The following is a 27,169-nucleotide window of genomic DNA, read 5'->3' as shown; positions in this document are numbered from 1 at the left end:
GCCAGCAAACCATTTTGCTAGCACCACAGCAGTAATGTAGCAAGAGCTATATGCTGGAATATACTTGATCAATTTTGAAAATCTTGCTTTAATACTTTGTGGTATTACAGTTCAAAAGCAGGTTCAAAGTTTATACTTGTTCTAACAGCTATAATATTACTAATTAGGAACAATATAAATAGAATAAGTACCTCTTTGGATGTGCCTATTAAGTCAAATACTAATTTTTTAGTCCCATCTCCTAGCTGTTCAAAGTGTTTTTTCTTTGATATTTATTTAATTAATTCTCTTGGCAAGTGGCACTGGTTTATTTTCACTTGAGGCCAGGAGTTTGAGACCAGCCTGGCCACCATGGCAAAACCTCATCTCTACTAAAAATACAAAAATTAGCCGGGCACGGTGGTGCGCACCTGTAATCCCAGCTACTCGGAAGGCTGAGGCTGAGAATTGCTGGTCTTAAACTCCTGGACTTGGTCTTGCTGGGCTCAAGTGATCAACCTGGGAGGCAGAAGTTGCAGTGAGCCGAGATCATGCCACTGCAGTCCAGCCTGGGCAACAGAACGAGACCCTGCCTCAATAAATAAATAAATAAATAAATTAAATAAATAAATACAAAAAAAAGAAAACCCCCCAAATAGAAAAAAGAATAAATTCTCATCTTCCTTGGCAAACTAATGAGAAGGTATTGCTTTTTAAAAAATGGAAGTATAAATTACATATAGTAAATTACGATTCTCCTTTTTTTTTTAGACAGGGTCTCACTTTGTTGCCCTGGCTGGAGTGCAGTGGCACAATCACAACTCACTGCAGCCTTGGCCTCCTGGGCTCAAGCAATCCCCCTCATCTCAGCTTCCTGAGTAGTCACACACTACCACACTCGGCTAATTTTTAATTTTTTTTGTAGAGACAGGGTCTTGCTATGTGGTCAAGGCTGGTCTTGAGCTCCTGGAAGCAAGCAATCCTCCTGCTTTGGCCTCCCAAAGTGCTGGGATTCCAGGCGTGAGCCACTGTGCCCAGCAATGACTGGGTAATTTAAAAAAGTTTTTTTGTAGAGATGGGGGTGTCATTGGTTACCTAGGCTGGTCTTAAACTCCTGGGCTTGATCTTGCTGGGCTCAAGTGGTCCTCCCATCTCAGCCTCCCGAAGTGCATGGATTACAAGCATGAGCCAATGTGCCTAGTCCAGAACTTCCTGAACACCTGTTTTGTGTTCGAGAACTTTTTCTTAATCATTACACTTAAAAAATTGTTATCAGACATGGTGAAACCCCGTCTCTACTAAAAATACAAAAAAATTAGTCAGGCATGGTGGCGGGTGCCTGTAGTCCCAGCTAATTGGGAGGCTGAGGCAGGAGAATGGTGTGAACCTGGGAGGCAGAGCTTGCAATGAGCCAAAATTGCGTCATTGCACTCCAGCCTGGGCGACAGAGCGAGACTCTGTCTCAAAAAATAAAAAATAGTTATCAATATTTCTTTAAATATCATAAAATATCCAGGTAGTGTTTAATTTTCCCTGTCTCACTTTTTTAAATGCAGTGGATTTTGTTCAAACCAGGATCTAAACAAGGTCTACCCTTGCTTTTGGTTGACATGTCTCTAAAGGTTTATTTACAGGTTCTGCTCCTCAACCCTTTTTTTCTCTTGCCATTTATTTCCCCACATTCCAGACTTTGCTGACTGCATTTGCATGGTGTCACGTATCATGTTCCTCTATTCTCTGATCTAATTCAAGTTTAGAAATCAAGGGGTTTCGTTTAACTTATTTGATTTTATACATATTGGTTTCTAACAATATTAGTATCTACCTTCCAAAATAACAAATCAAAAGTGTTATTAACACCATGGCTACTCCCAGTGAGATTTCTTTGTAATATTTTTTAATCCTTAGGCACTATCCCACTAGGGTATTTGACATAATTTGACACAGTCAAATTATTTACTATGTTGTAAAGTCACCTTAAATTAATTCCCAGGCTGGGCATGGTGTCTCATGTCTGTAATCCTAGCACTTCGGAAGGCTGAGGCAGGAGGATTGCTTGAGTTCAGGAGTTCGAGACCAGCCTGGGTAACATGGTGAAGCCCTGTCTTTACAAAAAATACAAAAATTAGCAGGGCATGGTGGTGCATGCCTGTAGTCCCACTTACTCAGGAGGCTGAGGTGGGAGGATGGCTTGAGCCCAGGAGGCGGAGGTTGCAGTGAGCTGAGATTGCACCACTGCACTCCAGCCTGGGCGATAGAGCCAGACTTTGTCTCAACAAATAAATAAATAAATATCAATCTTATCCATTATTATGTAAAATATTTACGTAGTTCCAAAGTCAAAACTGCAAAACAAAGCACACTAGGAGAAACCTAGCTTCCATCCTTGTCCTCTCTACCAAACCTCCCTCACAATAGTATTTTTATTAGTTTGATTAGTTTTCCCTTTATCTTGCCTTTAAAAGAACATAAGCCAATTACATGTGTATGTATATGTGTATATGTGTATGTATGTGCATATGTGTATGTATATATTTATATATATACATGTGTATGTGTGTATGTATGTGCATATGTGTATGTATATACTTATATATACATGTGTATATGTGAATGTATGTGCATATGTGTATGTGCACATGTGTGCCTTCACATACATGTGAATGTATGTGCATATGTATATGTATATACATATATATGTATGTCAGAGGGATCCTACTCTGGTCATGCCCCTCTCGCCATGGGGTGGAGGGTCTGTAGGGACAAGAGAATGTGCCCACCCCGGAGCCCATATCTTCCTTTTTAGACCCTGCAACTCCAGCGTCCCTGACCACATGGCCCTGAGTCCACTTCCAGGGTCTTCCCTGGTCTGTCATCCTGAATTTGAACAGTGCTGCCATCTCACTGGTGCTACAAGGTGGCTGGTGTGAGGGGGCACTGGCATGGGGTCTGGATGGCATTTTGATGGGTGGGATGGGGTATTCACGTGTGCAGGCAAGGCCTCTTAGGGTGCTAGGGGTCAGCCAAGGGCTGAATTTGAACCTGGCCTTCCAGGTGGTTATGAAGTTGTATTTGCAAGGGAGGAGATTAGGACACACTTAATCTAATAGTTTGCTAGTTTGATTTATAACTTTTAAACACTTGTTATAAACTATAAAGTTATAAACTTTAAATACTTGTATTGTATTCTTGTCCCAGGCCCTGCCATTGTTGGGAACAGGGCTGGGCCGAACAGTCACACTGTGGGTCTTCTGGAAGCACCCAGGATCAGCAGACTGCAGTGAAGAGTACCACATCCAGAGCCAGAAGCGCCGGGCTCCAGCGGGAGCTGCACTGAAACTCTTTGAGCCCATTTCCTGTGCAGGCCAAGGCACAAATACCACATCAGCCCTGCCCGCCACAGGAGACTGTGGGCAAGCTGTCGCCTGCAAACAAATTATCTTCCTACGTACTTATAAAGTAGTCTACACATGAAAGATAATTCCCTGTAGCTTGTTTGTAAGGTTTATTAAATAAATAGTTGAAAATATAAATAAGTTCCTTAATACTATAGTTAAAGCCACCTGGAAATAGAAGCGTCATCCAGTTCCATCAGTGATTTGAACACTATTCCCGTTTTTTCCAACCTGGTGCGAATAAACTGTAGTACCAGCATTGTGGCAATTATGTCCAGGAGATGTTCTCTTCCTTCTACACCTAAAGGGGAAAAAACTCCGTTAAGTCTGTTGGAAACTCTGCATCTCAAACTGCCTGTTTATAAAATTCCCATTAAAGAATTATAATACGGTTAAATCACAGGACATGAGCAGATCGTGAAACTCTCTAATACTCTTCAAGGTCCTTAATTAGCTTGCTATTTAAATAAATGAGGACAGTTGGAACCGTGTGCCTATCATACTATCCTGATGGTTGTCAGGAAACTGACCTGTATCCAGAGTGCCCCTCGCTTGCCATCTTCAATAACCAGTGAGCCATGAAGTGCAATGAAAGAAACCCAGTTTTTAGGCTCCTGTTACGAATAGCTTAGAAGAGTAAACCTAAATATTCAACAGATAAACAACAGTTATGACCAGTTACACTGGTGTATCAAATTATTTCTAGTGGTTAGTACCTACAGGTATCCTAATCAAGATATTTTACTATATCATGAAATATCAAAATTGAAAAATGAATGTTTACATGTGTTGAACTCAGAATTAACAACCCATTTTTATTTTAAAAATACAAGCCTCATTTTTTTTTTTGAGAGACGGGCTCACTCTGTCACGTTGGAGTGCAGTGGGTGTGATCAGAACTCACTGTAGCCTCCAACTCCTGGACTCAAGTGATCCTCCTACTTTGGCCTCCCAAAGTGTTGAGATTATAGGCATGAGCCACAGCACACAGCCAAAAAATGGTTTTAGGGAAGAAAAAAAAAAACCAAATCTTTGTCTTATAATTAAGAATATGCAATTACTTTTTTTGAGTAAAGACAAAAGGACCTGGCAGAGTATGCACATATCTGCATATACACCATTAATTTTACATCATTGAGGTAGCCAAAACTGCTCATAAGAGGGCTTTTATTAAATAATATAATGTTCTTAATAGAGGAAAAAGGAATTGAATAAATTTTTAAAAACAAAATAAGAAAACTAATACATTGTCCCACAAAAGAAAATCAATGGAGACAAAAGCAGTTTAATTTGCTGGATTCTTTTGTGGCTTATTTTTTGGGTATTATTTACAAAATGTTAGACTAATTTTTAAGCAATATTAATAATAGCAACATACAACTCCAAGACTAATATAATAAATAATAAACTGATGAAATGCCTAACGTGTATCAGTGTCATTTAAAAAACAAATTCAGAAGGAGAAGGGACGATAAAAGAGAAATGAAGAAGAGGATAAAAGACAAAGTTGGGTACAGAGATATAAAAACAAGTCAGAGAAAAAAATAAGCTTGAGACTCTACGTAGAGGAAGAAAGACAGAAAAGCACACGCTTACAGAAAAATAACATGGATAATAGGGAGTAATACAGTGAAACACAGGAAAAGCCCATGGAAAAGGTACATCCGTGAAATCCCATCCCCTTGCATCTGTGACTCAATTTTCTCCAGTTTTCCTCTTGTTTCTCAGGCCACTCCTCAGCGTCTTTACTGTTTCTTGTGCAGTCTGAACACTAAACCCTGCTGTGTGGCAGGCTGGTCCTAGCACCTGCTCTGCTCAGACCACCTTCTTTCTTTGGGTGACCTCATCCAGAGCCAGGCTTTAAATACTACTAACGTTGAGAATTTTCCCAGTCTTTTCCAATTCTGACCTCTTCCCTGAGCTCTAGCCTCACATGACAATATATTTATCTTGAATTTTTATCTCACTCTGTCACCTGGGCTGGAGTGCAGTGGCACAATCATGGCTCACTGCAGCCTCAACATCCCAGGGCTCAGGTGATCCTCCCACCTCAGCCTCCCAAGTAGCTGGGACCATAGGTGCATGTCACCATGCCTGGCTAATTTTTGTATTTTTGTAGAGATGGGGTTTTACCATGTTGGTCAGGCTGGTCTTGAAATCCTGGGCTCAAGTGATCTGCCCCCTTTGGCCTCCCACAGTGCAGGCATTACAGGTGTGAACCACTGTGCCCAGCTTATCTTTGGTTTTCAACAGTTTGACTCTGGCCTATCTAAATGTGGTCATTTTAAAATTTATCCTGCTTGGAGTGCTGCGAGTTTCTTGGATCTGAAAGATGCTATCTTTGATCAATTTTACAAAACTGTTCAAATATTTTTCTGTCTACCCTTTCACTTTCTGAAACCCCAGTTACACAAATGTTAAATCTTTTGATATCATTCCACAGTCTTGGCTCCTCTGTTCTTTTTTCATTCTATTTTTTTCTTTCTATATTTCAGTTTAGAGAAGTTTATTGAGTACATTGCAAATTGAATTAAATGATTTTTTTCCTGTTGTGTCCATTCTGTTGTTAAGCTCATTCAATGACCTTTTCATTGCAGATACTATATTTTCCAGTTCTAGGATTTTCATTTGGTTATTCTTTATAGTTTCCATCTATTTGCTGAGATTCTGCCATTTATTCACCCATTCCATCCTTTTCTGGTAAGTCAATCCTTCACTATATTTTTAATAGCAGCTTTAAAGTCTGTGTCTGCTAATTCTGACATCTGGGTCATCTGTGGGTCAGCATTTATAGCCCATTTTCCCCTTGATCACGATCATATTGTCCTGCTTCTTCGTATGTTATTAAATTTTCATTCCATACTGAACATTAAAAATGACACCTTGTAGAGACTCTCAGCTATGCTATCTTACTCTAAAGAGTGTTCAGTTTTGTTCTGGTGGGTCCTGTGTAGGCTTTGTTTTAGGCTTTATTAGGATGGGTCTATTTTGGCTTATCCCTATGTCCTGGGGTATAGTCCTTGATCATGAGATATGATCCTTATGACCCTTTTATGGTTTCAATGGAAAGATATTCATAAAGTCTCTCTAATTTGGTGCCACTTGAACTGTAAACTCTGGCCAGTACTAGGCAGCAGCTGAAATCTCTGCTTAGCTCTGTAGCTTCCCAGTTGTGGCTTTTTTCTGGATTCCTTGAGGTTGCACCCTGTATATGTAGAGGTTAGGAGACAGCCAAGAATCTGAGGGGTATTTGGATGCAGATTTCAGAGCTCCCTGCTCTGTGGTTCCCTCCTTTATAGGATTTTAATCCTTAACTTCCAGCCACTTAGGCAACCTCAAACTCCAACCCCATGTCCTCATCCCATTAAGACTTTCTGTTTTAGTTCAAACCTCCCACTGTGTCTCATGAGCTGAGAAATGCCTTTAGGTGACAAGCTGGATATATGTGGAGCCCACCTAGTTGGCTTGCTTTCTTTCAAAGATTATATTCACTCTAGTTTCTGCCTGTTTTTGATTATTCTCCTGGCCTTCAAAGAATGGTTTTAAACATTTTATTCAAAGTTAATAACTGTTATTGGCAGGAGAGTTAGTCAGATAGAGGCTCTTCTATTATTCCAGGATCAAGCACTCACTCCTCACGTAAATTGTCATCACCCCTTTTTGGCCTACTGCAGGTCAAACAGGCTATGCATTTGCCCACCCACCCAGCCTGGAATCTGAAAACTCTGGCATTTTAGAGGTGATGGTGGCCAGTGAGACACTGCTGTTCTATCTATTCATGAATATTGGCTAGTTGTTTAATAATGTGTATTTTATTAAAAAAAAATCTCCAGGCTGAGCATGGTGGCTCATGCCTGTAATCCCAACACTTTGGGAGGCCAAGGTGGGCAGATTGCTTGAGCTCACAAGTTCGAGACCACACTGGACAACATGGCAAAACCCCATCTCTACCAAAAAATACAAAAATTAGTCAGGCATGGTGGCAGGTGCCTGTAGTCCCAGCTACTCAGGAGGCTTAGGTGGGAGGATCCCTTGAGCCTGGGAAGCAGAGGTTGCAGTGAGCTGAGATAGCACCACTGCACAACAGCCTGGGCAAGGGAGCCAGACCTAGTCTCAAAACAAACAAACAAACAGCTCCTGTCCTAGGGCTAGCATTTGACCTTCAAACCACTTGCTGGGTCAAGGATGCTCAGGACTTCCTCACCTATCCCCTTGTTGTCATGATAGGAAACAGGTCCAGAGGTTGAACAACTGCCTCTGGCAGAGGCTGGCTAGGTGCTCATCAGAGCTCTTTTCTCCTCCTGGATACGCAGCTTAACAGTACATTTCTCAGGCCTTCGTACATGGATGGCGCTATGTGACTAGTGCTCTTCCTCTTGTCTAGCAGGGGGATGATGCCAGGGTAATCTTTGTTCTTCTCTCTTACCAGGATAATTTTAAAGACATATATTGAAGATGGTGGAGCCACAGTATGGAAGGAATCAAGGTCTCTAAATGACCACATAAGTGGAACTTTCTTCCTGACCAATATTTGACTGTGATATGGACAAGAAAGTAATCTTTGGTTATGTTAAGCTACTGAGATTTCTTTTTTACAGCAATTGGTGCTATTTATGCTAATAAGTTTGCACAGACAATAACCTAGTTAGTGGTAAAAATGTGACTAGAATCCGATCTCCCATTTCCTTTAATGGTTAAATACAATTCCATTCAAATATAACTTTCATAATTATTACATTAGTACACTAGTTTACAAAATAGTTTATAACAATTAGGAGCATGCTTATGAATGAATGAAAATAATGACTTAATAAATGGAAACATAGTGACTTACCTAGAGATTGAATGCCTTTTTGTTTAAGAAAGCTGTGCAAAGCATTTGTATTAAGATTTAATATAAATCCCAGTTCTGGTGTAAGTTTCCAGAAGCCATCCTACAAAATTAAGAAAACAAAGGTAAGTTATGTTATTGACATTTTATGACATAAGAAGTTATGTAGTGGGGGAGAGAGAGGGGCAAGGGTTGAAAAACATATTTTCACTACTTGGGCAACAAGACAATTAGAAGCCCAAACCTCAGCACCACACAGTATGCCCATGTAATAAACCTGTACATGTACCTCTGCATCTAAAATAAAATTTTAACAAATTAAATGAAAAAAGAAGTTATGTGATAAATATGTTTCCATGTATTGAATTTCAGTTAATTAAGGCATTTCTAACATTTTTATTACTGTAAAATAAAGTTCTTCATACACTAGTGACATAGTACTGTTTGGAACCTCATAAATGCTATGAACACTACATATCTGGTGGCACTTATAAAAAGTGTTGAAAGAGGCTCATGGGTAGAGATTTTTTAAAATCGTACTTTTTTTCTTCTAGCAATGCTTTATTTCATTTTTTATTGATACATAATACTTGTACATATTTTGGGGTTCACATGATATTTTGATACATGCATAGAATGTGAAATAATCAGGTCAGGGTATTTAGGATCTCCATCAGCTTGAACATTTATCATGTATTTGTGTTGGCAACATTTCAAATATTTTCTTCTGGCTATTTTGACATATACAATGTCTTGTTAACTATAGTCACCCTACTGCATTGTCAACTAGCAATGAGCATTGAACCGGTATTTCTCAAACTTTTAAATAGCATGATTCCTTCTTTAAAAAAACCCCACTTTATTGAAATATGATTGGCATACAAAAAGTCACCAATATTTAATGTATACAACTTGATGTGTTTGGAGATAAGTATACACCCGTGAAACCATCAAACCATCACTTATCAATGCCATGAACTTAGCCACCACTCCCAGAACTTTTCTTCCACCCCTTTTGTTTTGTTTTGTTCCCTTTTGTGGAAAGAGTACTTACCATAAGATAGACCTCTTAGCAAATGCTTCAGTATAACATATCGGATTGTCAATCATAGGCCGTGTATTGTACAGTAGATCTTCAGCATGATTCCTTTTGTTTAACATAAAAATGTACCCTGATGTAGTCTGAAACATGAAAATGACAGTTTTTTCTAAGTACAAAATTGTTATATTAAACATGCACTTTAAAACTACCTTCCCTGCACACCCCCATCATCTGCCTGCTCCCTCACATGCAGAGGAGAGTGTGCTAAGCCTGAGCTTGGGGATATTAACCTCAACGGAGACAGAATTCAGGCCCTAGGGAAACCAACACAGGGAGCAGAAAGCAGGGTGTGGCCCTAGGCAGGTGCACAGGTTGAAGGATCTATGGCAATAATTTGAAAAATGACAGCAGTGATAATGTGTACCAACCCATAGAGAACTGGTACCAAGTGCTGTTCTTTTATATGTTTAGCCACTTCCTGTGGAGCATGATTTATCACACCCACATTGCAGATGAGAACACGGAGGCAGAGAAAGGTTAAGCAATTTGTCTAAAGTCTCACAGCTAACAAGCAGCAGAGCCAGGAGTGGCCGTGGGATCCATACTCTTGACCATCTGCAGTATGCTCCCAGCAGGCTTTTGCATGCACTGTCTCAAGTACGGAAACTGGGCAGCTGTGATTATCCTATTTAAACCCCAAACCCACTCTGTGAAGTAGACACTATCATTATCTCCACTATATGGATGAGGAAGCTGAGGCTCAGACAGGTTACCTGACTTGTCCCAAATCACAAAGTGAGCTGGGACTCAGGCTTACTTTTATGCTACATCAAGCCCTTTCCATTTCACTAAACTACTTTACACCAAAACAAGTAATCACAGATGCAGGACTGGGTCTTAGTACCAGCGATGGGGCCAAATCTACAGGGTGTTTATTAGCTTAACAAATGGAGTGATAAGCTCTAACACAATATACATGTTGAATAATATCTGTATTCCCGTGACCTATGTGAAAATATTTAGAGTACAGGTACAAGTGCTTGTGCTCTACTTCACAGTGGGAAATTTATGTGGATTACAAACCATTAGTTCTAGAATCTAGGAAATTAAGATCTCACCCCATCATCTGTTCAGAGATGTTCATTTTCATGTGAGGAATAGTAACATTCACCAGCATGAGGTTCTGGTCTAATGTTGGTAGGGAAACACCAGCCAGCATCAAGCACACTGTTTTGTTCAGCTGTCTGTTTTGTTCTGTAGCAAGAGCTCCTCAGTGAAGGAAGCAGTATGATTTACACCCCAGTGCACAAGCCCCTTCCTTCACTACAGACTGATGATAGACAGTTCCTTGACCAGCTGCTTTGAGGAGCCCCGTTCTAAACTATGAAGCCAGCCAACCACAGATTTAAGGAGAAATAAGACACATACCTCTGTCTGTAGACTGAGGAGTTCTGTCCAAGGCACAGCATCCTGCCAGTGCTGTGTGCACACTATTTCATCCTCTTCTTTTACTTCCAGAAAGCACGGGATACGGTTGTCTGTTGTATCACATTTTATTTGTAAAAAGCAGCTGTCTAGAAGTACTTCTCATAGCTCATGACTTTCTGTTTCAGAACAACTTTGAAAACCATAGTCAGGATATTGACTTCCTTCGAGACGGCTTACTGATTCTTCCAGAAGACAGAGATCTACTGGGGTAGTCCGGGACTGACTGCAAAGAGGCTCAGGTAAGGCAGAGGCCATTGGCAGCCTAAGGTTGGCAGTCAAAGAGGCTGCGGAAGGTTGAAAATGAAAAGGAGAGGAAGCAGAGGGATGATAAGACCCAAAACCTCTGATGCGATCAGGGTCTGTAGGAACAGAGAAATGAAGCTGGGGAGAATCCAGCTCAGGGAAGGTGCCAGCAGAAGGCCTGGTCATATGGCCTCCAGCAGGTTGCGGTGGAGCAGACTGTGCAGAGCTCAATGAGCTCCCTGAAAGAGCGATGCCACAGTAGGGTGCAGAAGGTGGGTTCTGGGGAGGTCCTGTGGGACAAGACGCCGACTGTGGGATCCAGTCAGCACAACTGCCAGGCGCAGGGCCTTGGCTGAATTGAGATGCATCAAACTGTCTGGGAGGAGCAGCTGAACCAAAACTAGCTACCTGACGATATGAGGCAAAAGGCAAGGAAGCAGCATTGTGAGAGCGGGCAGCCGGGGAAAGAGAGGAACCAAAGGCTGGAGCAGAAACACAAAAAAGGCTAGAAGTAGATGTTCCCGGCCGGGCGCGGTGGCTCACACCCGTAATCCCAGCACTTTGGGAGGCCAAGGCGGGCGGATCACGAGGTCAGGAAATCAAGACCATCCTGGCTAACCCGTCTCTACAAAAATACAAAAAATTAGCCGGGCATGGTGGCAGGCACCTGTAGTCCCAGCTACTCAGGAGGCTGAGGCAGGAGAATGGCGTGAACCCGGGAGGCGGAGCTCGCAGTGAGCCAAGATCGCGCCACTGCACTCCAGCCTGGGTGACAGAGCAAGACTCCATCAAAAAAAAAAAAAAAAAAAAAAGTAGATATTTCCAGTGGACTTTCTTAACTTTCTTAAATAGTGGTTCAGTTGCTGTTGGTTTACATGACTCTGTCCAATTTAAATCCAATAGCTTTTCCACACCTCCACGTTCTAAAGTTGATGTGAAAGCTGGTAGTACACCTAAGCCATCCTCTTCAAAATCTTCAGAAATTTCTGGCTTAGATAATTTCATTTTTCTTTTAGCCCTAAGTTTTGGTTTGGATGAACGTAATTCTTGCCACTCAGAGGACACTAAAAGAGGCTGCCCAGAAGAGAAAATTATTAATGTAAGGGGAAAACACAGAATAAAAAGAACAATCAAGCAAACATTCTTCCCAGCACTTGACTTCCCACCCATCAGGCAGTTGCTCATCCAGAATCAGGATCATCAATATGAGCTGGGATGTTGAAAATAACACCAGTGCTGGGCGCGGCAGCTCACGCCTGTAATCCCAGCACTTTGGGAGGCCAAGGAGGAAGGATCACCTGAGGCTAGGAGTTTGAGAACAGCTTGGGCGACACAGTGAGACTCCATCTCTACAAAAAATAAAAAATTAGCCGGGTGTAGTGGCTCACGCCTATAGTCCCAGCCACCTGGGAGGCTGAGGCAGGAGGAGTGCTTGAGCCTGGGAAGCTGAGGCAGCTATGAGTGCAGATTTGCACTACTGCTCTCCAGCCTGGGCGAGAGGGCAATACTCTGTCTCAAAAAAGATAAAAAGGAAAGTAAATAATGCCACTAGAGACATTCAAGATCATTTCAGTACAAGGCCCTTTTTTTCTAGACACGGAAGCTGAGACCTGGAGAGAATATCAGCAATCAATAGATTGAAAGACCTTCTTTCTTAGTTCTCAGAATTGTGGAATTTTAAACACCCCTCATTTTACACATGAGGGAACTGAGGAGCACAGAAGCGACTTGCCCAAGATTTTACAACGAGCAGTATCACAGGGTGTATGTTAGGCCTAAAATAAGATAGTCATTTGAAGTAAATTATTCTAGTCTTTTATATTGCTTTACAGCAATATTAAGAAAATGAGAAAATGGAAAAACAGTCTCAAAAGCTTTATTTAGTTTTTTACTTATTTATTTTTTGAGACAGGGTCTTGCTCTGTTGCCTGAGGCTGGAGTACAATGGCACAATCACAACTCACTATAGCCTCGAACTCCTGGGCTCAAGTGATCCTCTCACCTCAGCCTCCCCAGTAGCTGGGACTGTGAGCATGTGCCACCACACTCAGCTAATTTTTAAATTATTCTTTTGTAGAGATATGATCTCGCTATGTTGATGAGGCTGATTTTGAACTCCTGGGCTTAAGTGATCCTCTCAGCTCAGCCTCTCAAAGTGCTAGGGTTACAGGTGTGACACTCTGTCCAGCCAAAAGCTTTAAGGTAATTAAATGAACATATAGTTATACCGGAATATGAATAATATGCATGCAAAACAAATTTTGAGGGATACTATATTACTATTACTGTTTCAATCTAAATGGAAAGAGTGTTCCTCAAAAAGTTGCCTGTAGCAAATCCAGTTTTATATGGATGACTAGTCCTTGATATTTTTGAAATAATTAGCCTGTAATTTTACCTGTGAATATAAGCTATTTAAAACAGGAGTAGTCCTTTCCCAACTCAGTCAAATTTTAAGTATATACCTGAATAATTAATATTATAGAACATATGAAAAGACAGATTTAAAAATAATGCTTACTTATCTGGTTAAATTTTTAAAAATCAGAGAAGCAAACTGGAAAAGACCAATAGTGATGGACTAGACCTATCGGATATTAAAGTCTCTTATAAAATTACAATAATTATAGTAGACGAATCAAGGAACAGAGTAGGTAAGTCCAGCAATAGCTCCTAAAATGTGAGAATTACTAGATTATGAAGGTGGCATTTCAAGTCAATAGGAGGAAAGGGAATAGCCATCTGGAAAAGAAAAATATTGATTCCATATCTCTCATCCTGTGCCAGGATAAATTTCAATTGGATGAAAAATTGAATGTAAACATGAAAACATAAAACTATTTAAAGAAATAAAGGGAAAAAATTTTAAGTGTAATCTCCAACTAGGAAAGATATTTCTAAGCATGATGAAAAGCAAAACAACACTAAACAAAAAGAAGAAACACAAAGATTAAAAATTTGACTGCATTAAAAAATCTGCATGACAAAAAATAATAAGCAACATCAGAATAACACGTGGAATACTGGGAAACAAATTTTCACAACTCATATCACAAAGGGCTAATTTCCCTAACATAAAAAGTTTTCCTAAGATAAATAAGAAAACGACTAAAATCTCAATAAAAAAGATAAAAGACATGAACAGATAACACACAGGAAGTGATACATAGGGCTGTAAGAATACAAAATATGCTCCTCTTCATTCATAAAGAAACAAAAACGTAAATGTCACCAATACATTTTTCACCTGTAAGATTTGCAAAGATCAAAAATTTGATTAAGTCAGGTATTGTGGAGCATCCCAGCTACTCAAGAGGCTGAGGTGAGAGGATAACTGGAGGCCAGGAGTTCAAAGCTGTAGTGCTCTGTGATAGAGCCTGTGAATAGTCACTGCACCCCAGCCTGGGTGACAGAGTGAGACTCCATCTCAAAAAAAAAAAAAAAAAAAGAATCATACTGAGAAATATGGGTTATTTTATGAAATTGCTTCTTGGATAGTATTTTTGTATTTTTTAGTAGAGACAGGGTTTTGCCATGTTGGCCAGGCTGGTCTTGAACTCCTGACCTCGGGTGATCCACCCACCTTGGCCTCCCAAAGTGTGGGGATTACATGTGTGAGCCACCGTGCCTGGCCTCGTCATGATTCTTCTATTTGCCAAAATCACCCACTTGCTTCCTCTTTCCCTTCAAGTTCACAATTGCTTATTTTGCTTAGCCACACACCCACACCTTGATCATCTAATGTGTGGCCCCCAACCTTTATGGCAGCAGGGACTGGTTTCATGGAAGGCAATTTTTCCATGGACGGGGTGGGACAGATGGTTTTGGGATGAAACTATTCCACCTCAGATCATCAGGCATTAGATTTTCAGAAAGAGCACTTAGATCCCTCCATGGGCTGTTCACAACAGGGTTCGGGGCTCCCATGAGAATCTACTGTCACTGCTGATGTGACAGGAGGCGAGCTCAGGCAGTAATGCTCGCTCACTGCCCCCCACCTTCTGTTGCGCAGCCCAGTTCCTGACAGACCAGGGACTGCAGGTTGGGGACCCCTGATTTAAGGAACAGCGTGGGCTCTGGACCCCTAGCTTCAGTGCCCTCAATTTCTTGCTAAGAGTTATAGCATTGAATTTTTCAAATGATTTACTTTAAAAACTTGGATTAGGAGATATGTTTTAAAAATGTCTGCCTCTCGCTTGTTCTCAGTGTGCTTTCATGAGCGGGAGGGAACGAAGTGGACTTGGGGTTGGTGCAGAAGACACTGCGCCTAAGCCGAGGCATGGCTGCAGTGGGGAGCGAGCACCCAGCACTGAGCGCTGTCCTTCCTGAACGCGTCCCAGCAGAAAAGGTGTTGCGCTCCCTGGAGGGTCTCATTTCACAATGAAGACGTATCAAATAAGGAAATGCCCCAAGCTTCAGCGAGTCGGGAAGGACCAAACAGACCCGGATGTCCGGGCTCTATTGCGGCTGGCTTGTTACTGAATTCAGTGGAATGACTCCGTGCGGAATGCGGCAGGTGCCACATTTTGGTAAAACAGATACTGAGGGAGAGTAACAGAGGCTTGACATTTTTGCTAAATTACATGGTCCATTCAAAAAATTTATTGCAGCTAACATAAATATAAACTTTCAAGTCATCAAGCTAATGGATAATATTTTTCATCTGATATGTTTGGATCTGGAAGTATTCAGATCCAAAGTATTTGCAAATTTAGTATGAAATAATTTATCACCACACTGTATTAAAACCTAAATTAATTTATAACTAATTTTGAAAATAACTTCAAAAATCTCTATAAACAGGCCAGGCATGGTGGCTCACTCCTGTAATCCCAGCTACTTGGGAGTCCGAGGTAGGAGAATCTCTAGAGCCCAGGAGGTCGAGGCTGCAGTGAACTATGATGGTGCCACTGCACTCCAGCCTGGGCAACAGAGTAAGACCCTGTCTCAAAAAAAAAAAAAAAAAATCTAAAAACAACACATGTGCACTATGAGAAAATTAGAAAATACAAGTAGACACAAGTAGACAGACACAAAGAAGAAAATAAAAGCCATACAGAATGTCTTATCTGATCTCTGGCATATATCCCTCCAGAACTTTTCTGTGAACAAAGTACTTACGTGTGTGGCGGAGTGTAGAGGCGTATCTCTTATTTTGTTAATTTAATTTTTATTGTGGGAAAAATGTATACAACAATGTTTGCTATTTTAGTCATTTTAGAGGTTAGTGGCATGAAGCACACTCACACTGTTGTGCAACCATGACCATCTCCAGTTTCAGAGCTTCTTCTGGGTGTGCGTTTTTGAAACACATATAAGATAAGTATACATTTTCCAGGGCCCATTTTAACAGTGAGTCTCTCTTGTTTCAAGGACAGTCGATTCTTAATTGTACATCAGAATTTTTTTCCCAAAACAATGAACTTCTTACTCCTCCTGACTCCCCAAACTCTTTGTTTGTGTTTGCTTAAAGTATTATTTTTCTTTCATGGGCAATCCATGCCAATGGTTCAAAATTCAAAATATACAAAAGGGTGCACTGTAAGAAAGTAAGGCCGGGGGCGGTGGCTCACGCCTGAAATCCCAGCACTTTGGAAGGCCAAGGCGGGTGGATCACTTGAGGTCAGGAGTTCGAGACTAGCCTGGCCAACATGGTGAAACCCTGTCTCTACTAAAAATACAAAAATTAGCTGGGTGTGGTGGCGCACAACTGTAATCTCAGCTATTCAGGAGACTGAGGCATGAGAATCACTTGAACCCAGGAGGTGGAAGAGGCAGTGAGCTGACATCGTGCCACTGCACTCCAGCCTGGGTGACAGAGCGAGACTCCATCTCAAAAAAAAAAAAAAAATTAAGATTAAAAAAAAAAAGAAGAAAAAGCAAGTATCTCTCCAAACCCAAGGCCACTTGTCAGCTTTCTGCCCCATCTGTTGGGCAACAGTGTCTGTTTCAGACACCTTTGCAAATTAATAACTACAGCTAATATTTATCAAATATCCACGAGCTAGACATGTTATAATGGTCTCAGAACTCTTCACAACCACCTGAGGTGGATTTTACCACTCTCCCCACTTGGGCATTAGGACTGGGGCACTGGGAAGGTCAAGTCCCACAGACTGAAGCGCGGTCTGGGGTTCAGACCTGAGCAGTCGGCCACAGCACCTGTGATCTTAACCACTATATTTATTGACTTTCAATCATCTACCTTTTGTGATCTTTGCCAACCTGACAGAGTTAAAAAATAAAAAGGAATCTCATGGCAGTTTTTATATTTTAACTTCTTTTAGCAACAAGGTTGCACATCTTTCGTATATTATTTTCTTATTTATGATCAAATCCTTGCTCTGTCAACCAGGCTGGAGGGTAGGGGTGCCATTTTGGCTCACTGCAACCTCTGCCTCCTGGGTGCAAGCATCCTCCTGCCACAGCCTCTTGAGTAGCTGGGACTACAGGCAAGCGCCACCACGCCCAGCTAATTTTTGTATTTTTTTTGGAGAGATGGGGTTTCACCATTTTGCCCAGGCTGGTCTTGAACTTCTGGGCTCAAGCCGTCTGCTGCCTTGGCCTCCCAAAGTGCTGGGATTACAAGCATGAGCCACTGCACCCAGCCTAAAAAACTTTTTGTAGAGATGAGGTCTCACTTTGTTGCCCAGGCTGGTCTCAAACTCCTGGGTTGAGGTGATTTTTCCCACCTCAGCTTCCCAAAGTGTTGGGATTACAGGCATGAACCATGTGCCCAATTAGATTTTAAATTCTTAAATTTTGGAAATTTTAGTTTTTTAACCTAGAGACCTAAGAGTGTTATCAGCACTGTTAACAAAACAGTTTCTTTGCTTTTGAATTTGTCTTCCAATTTTTATTTAAGCCACATTTTTCCATTTCTATTATGTTTCTGGTTATAAGGGCCACAGTATAAAGCACTATAAACTTTAAGAAATATTGGTGGTGAATTTAGATTATTAGATGGCACTTCTATTGATAATTTCATGACAAACCTATTATACTACCTAAATGACTTTAGCTTCCTGGATGACAATCTATTTGCCCATGATAGAAGCACAGCCACAGGTGTTCTCTTTTTGTACTATACAGCTCCATTCATACATTGTGAAGTCTCTGTAATGCAACATGATGTAATTCAACATTTTATAAATGCATGAATATTTTCCATCATCAGGGATACAACTTCTTCATGTACAGGTAAGAAGGGAGCTATTTTAGCAAAGGGTTCCCTTCATCTTCATGAAAAAACGAAAGCTCAATATCAACTTATTTGGTAATCAGCATTTACCTGGTTCCTGATGGCTCCTTGGGGCTCCCCCTGCCAGCTCACGTAGGGCAGGAAGTCTACATCTTCTTTGGCAATAAGTTCAGAAACTTTTGGAATATCAGGGAAAGGCGATTCATTCTCATCCTATATTGAATCACAAATAGATTAAATCAAATAGACGTTATCCAATTAAATGATGATTACACATTCTAAAGCCTATGGGGTGTTGGTTTGGGATACGCTGGTGTGTGGGACTGGAGCTTGTGCCGTGGGCCACAAGCGTGAGGGAAAGTGGGGAGGTGGAGTGACTTTCCTCTTTACGGAGCACTGGCAGGTGCTGGCCACTGTGCTGGGCACGTTATGTGAATTTTCCCCTTAAACTTATGTAGGGGGAAGGGGCTCTCAGGGAACCCAGGCCTTTTCTGTTTTTTGAGGGTCTTGGATTAAAAAAAGACAATAAATGCCAAAACTGTAACAAAATTATAGGGTATCCAAAAAATACACATTAGCTAATTATTAATAATTATAACATTAAAAATGATAACATACTCAACTCATTTAGAAAGATCACCCTAAGTCCCAACACCGAAGCCCCCCATGAATGGGAGGTTGGGACTTGTGGGGCCTGCTGGCCTGTCTGCAACCCACGCTTCCCAGGCCCAGGGTGTGGGTGTCGTCATTAACCATCAAAGCAAGGGTGACTTTCTTAACGTGGAAATATAAATAAAATAATTTAACCTAAAATTAACAATAATACATACCCTTTTCTCAACTGCCACAAAGCTTGTAAATTGTATTATGAGAGAGTTTTCTTTACTGAGTTTAATAATCAGAGATTTCAAGGTTTGTTTCTTCATCTAGGATAGAATAAAACATAAGTCATGTCCTGTTTTGTTTATTTCTATTTAGCTATGTCAGTAAATCATTTTAAGATTCGTATTTCAGACTAAATATTGAATTGTAGGTCCCATCTAAATTGGTGGCTCAATATTCCCTTTAAAATGAGATCAACTGATTTAGCCATAGAAAATGTCACTCTTCATTATTCAGCTCCCTGTAGTTCACAGAGAGCTCCCCCGGGCAGTGGGCTTTCTCATTCTTTCACAGTCTGTGGCTCCCAATTTAAAGCTGAGGAATTGGAAAGAGGGAATGACTTGTTCAGGATAAAAGGGTCTTAAACAAAACAGCACACAGAGGCTGCCAACCCAGCGGCATCTGAGGAGAATAGGGAGACCACCAGGTGACTATCTGTCTCTAGAACTGTCTGTGGGGGTCTCCAGGCCCTGCTGTCACGCTAGCACCTTCTTGTGGGGTGGCATTGAGGACTAACACTCACAGCCTTGTTGAAGATCTCATCCCTGAGAGAACAGCTGGGCAGTCCCGGTGGCCTGGCTGAGGGGCCCCTCTGCTGAGGCCGTGGTCTGCACAGCATGGGGGGAGTCAGGTGGGCTTTGGCAGGTCACTCAGCATTTCGCACTCAGGACTTTCATCAGTAAGATGGGAATACTAACGCTACTACACGAGAGATCTGAGGTGACGTCCACTACAGGCACTCAGCGAGTGTTCTCTGAGCCCTCCTTGGGCTTTTTCTGATAAGTAAAACATTACAGAATTTTCCAGAAACCACTGACATCCACTCTTTTGTTAATTCATTCAACAAACATTTACCACACACCCCACATCCCAGGCACAGTGTCACAGATACAGTGATGAATGCCCTGACACCACAGTCTCTTTCTCCATGCAGCTGACCTCACTTTCTATTTCCACAGATAAATCAATGTAAGAATGCTCAAGAAGAATGTCTAATAGTTTTTACAATGAAAAGAACAAACCTCATGACTGGTTTCATTTTCGTGAAGAATGCCATCTTCGTAATCTCTGATTAGAGCTCGGGTTGCCAGCTTGTGGATCATCTGTGTTTAAGTAGCAAAGGAAAAAAAAAGATTCACTTGGCTTCTAATACAAGACTTGCAAAGAACATCATTTTAAAAATGGAGGTATAACCTGCATACAGTAAAATGCACTCCTCTTAAATACACAGTTTGATGAGTCTTAAGGGATGTATACAGTTGTGTGACCACTGTTGAAGTGAAGACACAGAACATTCTCTTTACCCTGAAAGGTTCCTGTGTGCCCCTGTGTAGCTTCCTCCAGCTCTGGCAGCTCATCTGTTTTCTGTCCCTAGAGTTTTGCTTTTTCTATAAAAGGCCATTTTGTCAATTCATTTTATTTAAAAAATTGAAAACTTCTTTTCTACCATAGGAAGAGCCACCTTGGCCCTGGGATGCCCGTCCGTGAACATGGTCTGCACTCTGAAGGGTGAAGACTGCACAATGTGCACCACCAGGTGCTTCCTCTCCAACAACTGAGAGATGGAACTCTCCTTCATTCCAACTCTTGTAATTTTGTCATTGATAAGGCTGCTTCTCACAGAGGAAGTACAACTTGCTGTGACTCTATGGAAAATGACCTCTTCCCAGGTAAAATTATTTTACCTTCTTTCCCCCTTAGATCTAACTTTTAAAAATACACTTTTAATTTATTCTCCCTTATCAGTACCCACAAAGATCTAATTTTTAAAGCAATATTGAGCTTAAGTTCTATACATAAGTCACTGGCAACTAATAAGTCAATGATACCGATTTAGTGCTGAAAAGTAAGCTATACATTTTTGAGAAAAAACCCAGCAATGTCTGGGAAATGATTTATCTGGTTATACTAATACTCCTTTGAATAAAAAAAACTACATAAATAGCATGTATAGGCTAAACTATAGTGGATTCAGTACCAGTCCAAATGTTGCTTCTTGGTAATAATTTGTGATATTGTGATATGTAAAAAGGTAAAATAGGCCACCCCAAAAGATACTTCTTCGGCATATTTTGAAATGCTATTCAGAGGGACAGCAGACATAGGAGTAGCTCTGAAAAGCAGTCCTTTTGCAGGGAATATTTGCATCTGCAGAGGAATCCTATGTCAGTGAAGGAAACAGCAGATGCAAACAGGCTTTCTCTGAGACCCCCTTATCTGCCTTATCCAGATTTAGGAAAGATGAACTCCCAGGAAGAGGAGGCTGAAGTCTGATACTTTAAAGGGATGATAGAGAAACTGTTACCAGAGGTGCCTCTATTCTCTCAGGGCTGCTGCCTGCCAGACTTCATCTGCATCACAAGAAAGCCTTTGCTCACCACGTGTTTCCTCCCCTCACCCTCCCACAACCTGTCCCCACCTCCCCCAGGAGCCCCACAATCCCACCTGCCTCTGTACGGTATGAAACTTCAGTCATCTGGCCCTTCTTTGAGTCTCATGTGGCTCATGCACACGTAACGACATCTGCATGTCTCTTCCCCTGTTAATCTATCGTTGGATTATTTTATAGACCAAACATGGAAACTTCAGAGGGAAAGTCTGAACTTCCCTACAGACATAAGAAATGTATGTATTTGTTATTCCTAACAGGACGCTTCAACCACACCTGAGTTTATGTTAATGAGGTGACTTTTAGAAAGTCCCTAGAATGAGGGCTGGTTGCTGGGGAACCAACCATATGATTAGAGGGCTGGAACTTCAACCCCACTCCCCAACCTCCAGAGAGGGGAGAGTTAATCACCAATGGCCAATGATTTAATCAACCAGGCCTTTGTAATGAAACCTGCATTAAAAACCCCACCTAAAGGGGTTCAGGGAGCTTCTGGGTCAGCATTCATGTGCCAGGAGGATGGTGCATCCCAACTGTATGTTAGACAGAAGCTCCTGTGCTTGGGACTATTCTGGGCCTTACCCTATATACCCCTTCATCTGGCTGTTCATTCGTATCCTTTATAATATTCTTTGCAATAAATCAGTAATACTAAGGCAAACTTTTCCTGAGTTCTGTGAGCTGTTACAGGAAATTACTGAACCTGAGAAAGGGTTGTGGGAACACTGACTTGGAGCTGACCAGAAGTGTGGGTAACCTGGGGACCCGCTACTTGCTACTGGTGTCTGGAGTGGGGAACAGTCTTGTGGGACTGAGCTCTCACCCTGTGAGGTCTGTGCCAAACCCAGGCAGCTAGTGTCAGAACTGAATTAAATTGTAGGACATGCAACTGGTGTCAGAGAATTGGTTGGGAAAAACACATATCTGGAAACCAGAAATGCTGTGAGTATGGGGGAAACAGGAATTTTTTTCTTTCATAATTCATTTGCTTTTAATCAAAACATGGAAAAAACCCACATCCTCAATATACGATATGATCTACTCTTAGTCCAGTACTTTTATAACTAATATTTCTAAGTAGCATCAGTAGACCAGTGGCATGTAACTTTTTTTTTGACTAGCATCACCTTTTATTACACAAAATAGATTTCAGCCACGTTGCACTTTCATTCTCGCTATAAATCTGGCTTTAAAAAAATCCCTAGGGATTCAGTCTCATCGATTTCATGATTTTCCTTTCATTGATGTCATGCTTATATTGTAGTCAGAGTACTCTCAAAGGACAAAAGCAGATGTGGCTGCCTTGGGTTAGCTGCACACAGTGCACTCCCGGCCTGCCCGCTGGAGGCGCGGCTCCCACTATCATCTGGACCGCGACTGCTAGGGACTGTCAAAGCGGCAGCATGCTATCGCCTTCTCCAGCCCTTCTCCAGCAGCACAACCAGTCCTCCCAGCTGGTCCTCTGAGGACCAGCCATCGTGGCGACGTGGTGGCAATGTCCCCAGGCAGCCGACCATCCTGGGCTTCTCTTTGGGCAGACCTGGGCCAGGGCCTTAGGGGATCTCTGTGTCCGTGGTATAAATCTGAATGAGATCAGATACAATATTATCAATGATTGGTAAGGTCGTCACCAAACACCTGCCACCACGGCTTCTCAGCGGGCACCTCAACTCCGTAGACCTGCAGGGCCAGGTAGAGCACTGCCACGGCGATGTGCTGGGCCTGGAAGCGGAGGCACAGCCCCCCGTGGTAGCTGTCCCGCAGCACGGCCCAGGCAGTGACGGCAACGGGGGTCCGCTGCCAGCTGTGGCGGTTCAGCCAGTTCTTGAGGGAAAGCAGGTAGCGGAGCAGGTACTTGTGTGGATGCTGGAAGGAGACCTGGAAGCGCAGAACTCTCAGCATGAGAAGCTGACACTGCACAATGCTGTCCTGGAGCTCCCAGAAGCGGGAGTCCAATTCCAGGGGCTCACCGCTTGGGTTAAAGTACCTGTTGGACACATTGATGATGTCACGAGTCTGCAGGTGCTGCTCTTCCTCTTTGCCGGCCAAGTAAATGGAAGACATGGCAATCAGGTAAGGGTCACAGGCGTCCAGGCTGGTCTCGCAGAAGAACTTATGGTAAATGGTGCAAGCAGTGGCAATGGGAATGGACCGCATCCCTAGCTTGACACTTGCCTCCATGATGAACCTCGCCACTCGGAAGTGCACCCTGGCTTCGGGCGCCGGCTGCCCCTCCGGGCCCCGCGCTGCGGGCCCCGCTCCGCCGCCCTCCCGGGCTTCCATGAGGCTCCGTGGCTTCCAGGAGACCCCGCTGCCCCTGCGGAAGGAGAGGCGGCCCCAGCGCGCAGAGGCCAGCAGAGCCCGGGGGCGGGGGGGTGCTCGCGGCTGGCGCCCCGCCCTCGTCCCGTCCCGCAGGGCCCGCACCCCAATGGCATGTAACTTTTATTGAGTCATGAACATCTTTGAGAACCTCTCTAGACAAATTTGCAAGCATAAATGCCATATTTAATTGCAGATATTGCCTCCCACTGATGCCCATATAGACACACCTAGACCCAACTACCTCAGATGAAGAAGTGCTGCGTTAGAAACCGAAGGAAAGTATCCTCATTTGAACAGATGGCCCATCTCCACATCGTGTAATGAAATTTCAACACAGGAAAGCAACAAAGGAAGCACAGACAGCAGGGGATCCGATCTTTTAGCTTCCCTGGGCCACAATGGAAGAAGAATTGTCTTGTGCGACACATAGAATACACTAACTAATGATAGCTGATGAGCTGAAAAAAAACTTGCAAAAAATTTTCGTAATGTTTTAAGAAAGTTTACGAATTTGTGTTGGGCCGCATTCAAAGCTGCCCTGGGCTGTGGGTTGGACAAGCTTGACATAGAGCATTATATATGGAAATATAAAATCATAACTTTCAAACAATGGGTCGATAGTTTAGGTTTTGAATCTTAAAGTTCCAGTTGTCTTCTGAAGCTCAATAGTCAACACTATTGTACAAAAATTCTTTCTTTTAAATTAGTGCACACAAAGTTGCCTGAAATGGGAAAAAAATAAATTCCTCATTAGCCTTTCCACTCTGCAGTGTCTTGGTTTAACAGAAATTCTTTTGGTGATTTCCTCTCCCCTTTCAATAAAAACTAGAAGCCTCCCCAAAGCCCTGGCTAACCACCAGCTGTGTTCCCAGAAGAAGAAAATCTGCTGGTGAGAAGGGGAGGGAAGAAGACAGAAAAAAAATTAGCAAAATATATTGGTCTTCCCTTAGAATAACAAACTCTGCGCCTTCTTACCTGTGTGCAGTGAGGAATGAATCCATAGACAAGGAGTCGATCATTGCGAAACAAGGACGGCACCTGGGCTGGGGCCTGCAGGGCCTCGGGCGCATCTGGATTGAGTTGCTGCCATTTGACGGAGACACAGTGGCAACTCGGAGAACACAGCCTGGTCATTTGGTCTTCTGTCTATTTATAAAAGAGGAATTATTTCTCTTTCAATGCTCCATCCAGAAAATAGTTACTTCACATTTAAAATAAAGTATACGTTCTATCCTTCGGGAATTTTATAACTCTATGGTATTTTCTCTCCCTTCTGCTACAGGGTACTTTCCCGAAAAGATTTTAAACAGAATTTTATTTTATTTTACTTTATTTATTCTATTTTGAGATGGAGTCTTGCTCTGTCACCTAGGCTGTAGTGCACTGGCGCAATCTTGGCTCACTGCAACCTCCCCCCACCCCCAGCTTCAAGTGATTTTCCTGCCTCAGCCTCCCAAGTAGCTGGGACTAAAGGCATGTGCCACCACACCTGGCTAATTTTTGTATTTCTAGTAGAGATGGGGTTTCACCATGTTGCCCAGGCTGGTCTTGAACTCCTGACCTCAGGTGATCCACCCGCCTCAGCCTCCCAAAGTGCTGGGGTTATAGGCATGAGCCACCACACCCAGCTAGAATTTTAAATAATAGCATGATCATATCCTTTACATTTACAAAGCATCCTGAAATTATGCCTTTAGCTAATTATTAATATGCAGCCTTGGTATGAGTAGATTCCAGTACTTGATATTTCTCCAAAGAAGATACACAAAAGCCAGCAAGTGCATGCAAAGATGCTTGATGTCACTAGTCATTAGGGAAGTGTAAATCAGAACCACAGCGAGATCCCATTTCACACCCAGTGGGATGGCTGTTATTAAAAAACAAGTGGTGGCTGGGCAGAGTGGCTCATGCCTGTAATCCCAGCACTTTGGGAGGCCAAGGCAGGCAGATTGCTTGAGCTTGGGATTCGAGACCAGCCTGGGTCCATGGCGAAATGCTGTCTCTACAAAAAATTAGCTGGGTGTGGTGGTGTGGGCCTGTAGTCCCACCTACTTGGAGGGCTGAGGCAGGAGGATGGCTTGAGACCCGGATGTCAGAGCTGCAGTGAGCCAAGATTGCGCCACTCCATTCCAGCCTGGGCGACAAAGTGATAGGCTGTCTCAAAAAACACCAACAGCAAACAAAAACCAAACAGACAAATAAAAAACAATAGGAAAGAAAGTGGTGGCATATACCTGTAGTTCCAGCTACTCTGGAGGCTGAGGTGGGAGGATTGCTTGGGTTCAGGAAGTCGAGGCTGTGGTGAGCTATGATTGCACCACTGCACTCCAGCTTAGATGACCGAACGACACTGTGTCTCAAAAACCAAAACAAACCAAAGAAAAGCTGATTGATTTCAATCAATATGGAAAAAACCGGAATGATGAGTGTCGGTGAGGATGTGGAAAAACTGGAATCCTGGTGCACTAGTGGTGGGAATGTAAAATGATGCAGCTGCTATGGAAGACAGCATGGCAATTCCCAAAAAAACTAAACATAGAACGAACATATGATCCAGCAATCCCAAGCTGCGCATATATCCAGAATTGAAAGCAGACTCAAACAGACGCTTGTATACCAATGCTCATAGCAGCATTATTCACAATAGCCAAAGGACAGAAACAACCCAAGTGTCCACCGATAGATGAATGGATAAGCAAAACATGGTCCATCCATGCAATGGAATATTATTCAGCTTTAAAAAGAAGGGAAATTCTGACACATGCTTCAACATAGATGGACATTAAAAACATCATGCTAAGTGAAATAAGCCAGACATAAAGGGACAATGTCCTATGACTCCACTTATATGAGATACTCAGAACAGGCAAAGTCATAGAGACAGAACATAGAGTCGTGGTAGCAGGCGCTGGGTGTAGGAGGGAATGTGGAGTTACTGTTTAATGGATACATAGTCTCTGTTTGGGCTGATGAAATAGTTTGAAGATGGTGATGGTTGCACAGAATTGTGAATGTAGCTAACAGCACTAAACTGTACACTTAAAAAAGGTTAAAATGGTAAATTTTATAATAAAGAAAATTAATTTCAGCAAAACATATTTAATAATTCACTTTTAAAAAATCAGTCCATGATTTTTAAGGCAGAAATCAAACTATGAGCTGGGAGAATGACCAGATGATGAACTCCTGTGTTCCCGCTGGTGTAGTCCTGAGGCAGGGCTCACACCTGCAGCAGCTCTTGCCTCTTTACGGCTCCCCTCTCACTCAAGGAAACACAGATATTCCTATTTCTTAGCCTTGGAAGAATGTGAGATTTCCACATGTAAACATAAAACCAGATGTTTAAAAAACATATCTGTTTTCTCCATCTATGCTTGGATTTTGCATTAAAATATTC

General features: G+C 42.2%; 2 protein-coding genes across 2 annotated transcripts in view; both read right to left on the bottom strand.

Annotated features, from left to right (window-relative positions):
- LOC117975669 (protein mono-ADP-ribosyltransferase PARP4-like) overlaps window positions 1-27,169 on the bottom strand; it is a 71,696-nt gene that overhangs the window by 12,739 nt on the left and 31,788 nt on the right. The window contains exons 11-18 of the mRNA XM_063595896.1: window positions 24,748-24,918; window positions 20,084-20,164; window positions 19,010-19,105; window positions 18,270-18,392; window positions 10,676-12,052; window positions 8,209-8,308; window positions 3,905-4,016; window positions 3,543-3,675 (exon numbers count right to left, since the gene is read on the bottom strand). Of these exons, the coding sequence (XP_063451966.1) occupies window positions 11,570-12,052; window positions 18,270-18,392; window positions 19,010-19,105; window positions 20,084-20,164; window positions 24,748-24,918 (954 nt within the window). The 3' untranslated portion in view covers window positions 3,543-3,675; window positions 3,905-4,016; window positions 8,209-8,308; window positions 10,676-11,569. The remainder of the gene's footprint in view (window positions 1-3,542; window positions 3,676-3,904; window positions 4,017-8,208; window positions 8,309-10,675; window positions 12,053-18,269; window positions 18,393-19,009; window positions 19,106-20,083; window positions 20,165-24,747; window positions 24,919-27,169) is intronic.
- Window positions 23,059-23,740, bottom strand: LOC103784070 (cyclin-Q-like). Its single transcript, XM_063596021.1, has one exon. It carries the CDS (start codon window positions 23,731-23,733, stop codon window positions 23,059-23,061), a length of 675 nt encoding a protein of 224 aa, XP_063452091.1. The 5' UTR covers window positions 23,734-23,740.

Source organism: Pan paniscus, chromosome 14 (assembly GCF_029289425.2).
Source record: "Pan paniscus chromosome 14, NHGRI_mPanPan1-v2.0_pri, whole genome shotgun sequence".
Lineage (NCBI taxonomy): Eukaryota > Metazoa > Chordata > Mammalia > Primates > Hominidae > Pan > Pan paniscus.
The sequence above is the reverse complement of the archived record's forward strand: the minus strand, read 5'-3'. Positions and strand labels throughout refer to the sequence as shown.

Bases quoted from the DNA above. Each gene is read 5' to 3' on its own strand.
- LOC103784070 (XM_063596021.1), bottom strand. From the start codon at position 23,733: ATGGAAGCCCGGGAGGGCGGCGGAGCGGGGCCCGCAGCGCGGGGCCCG.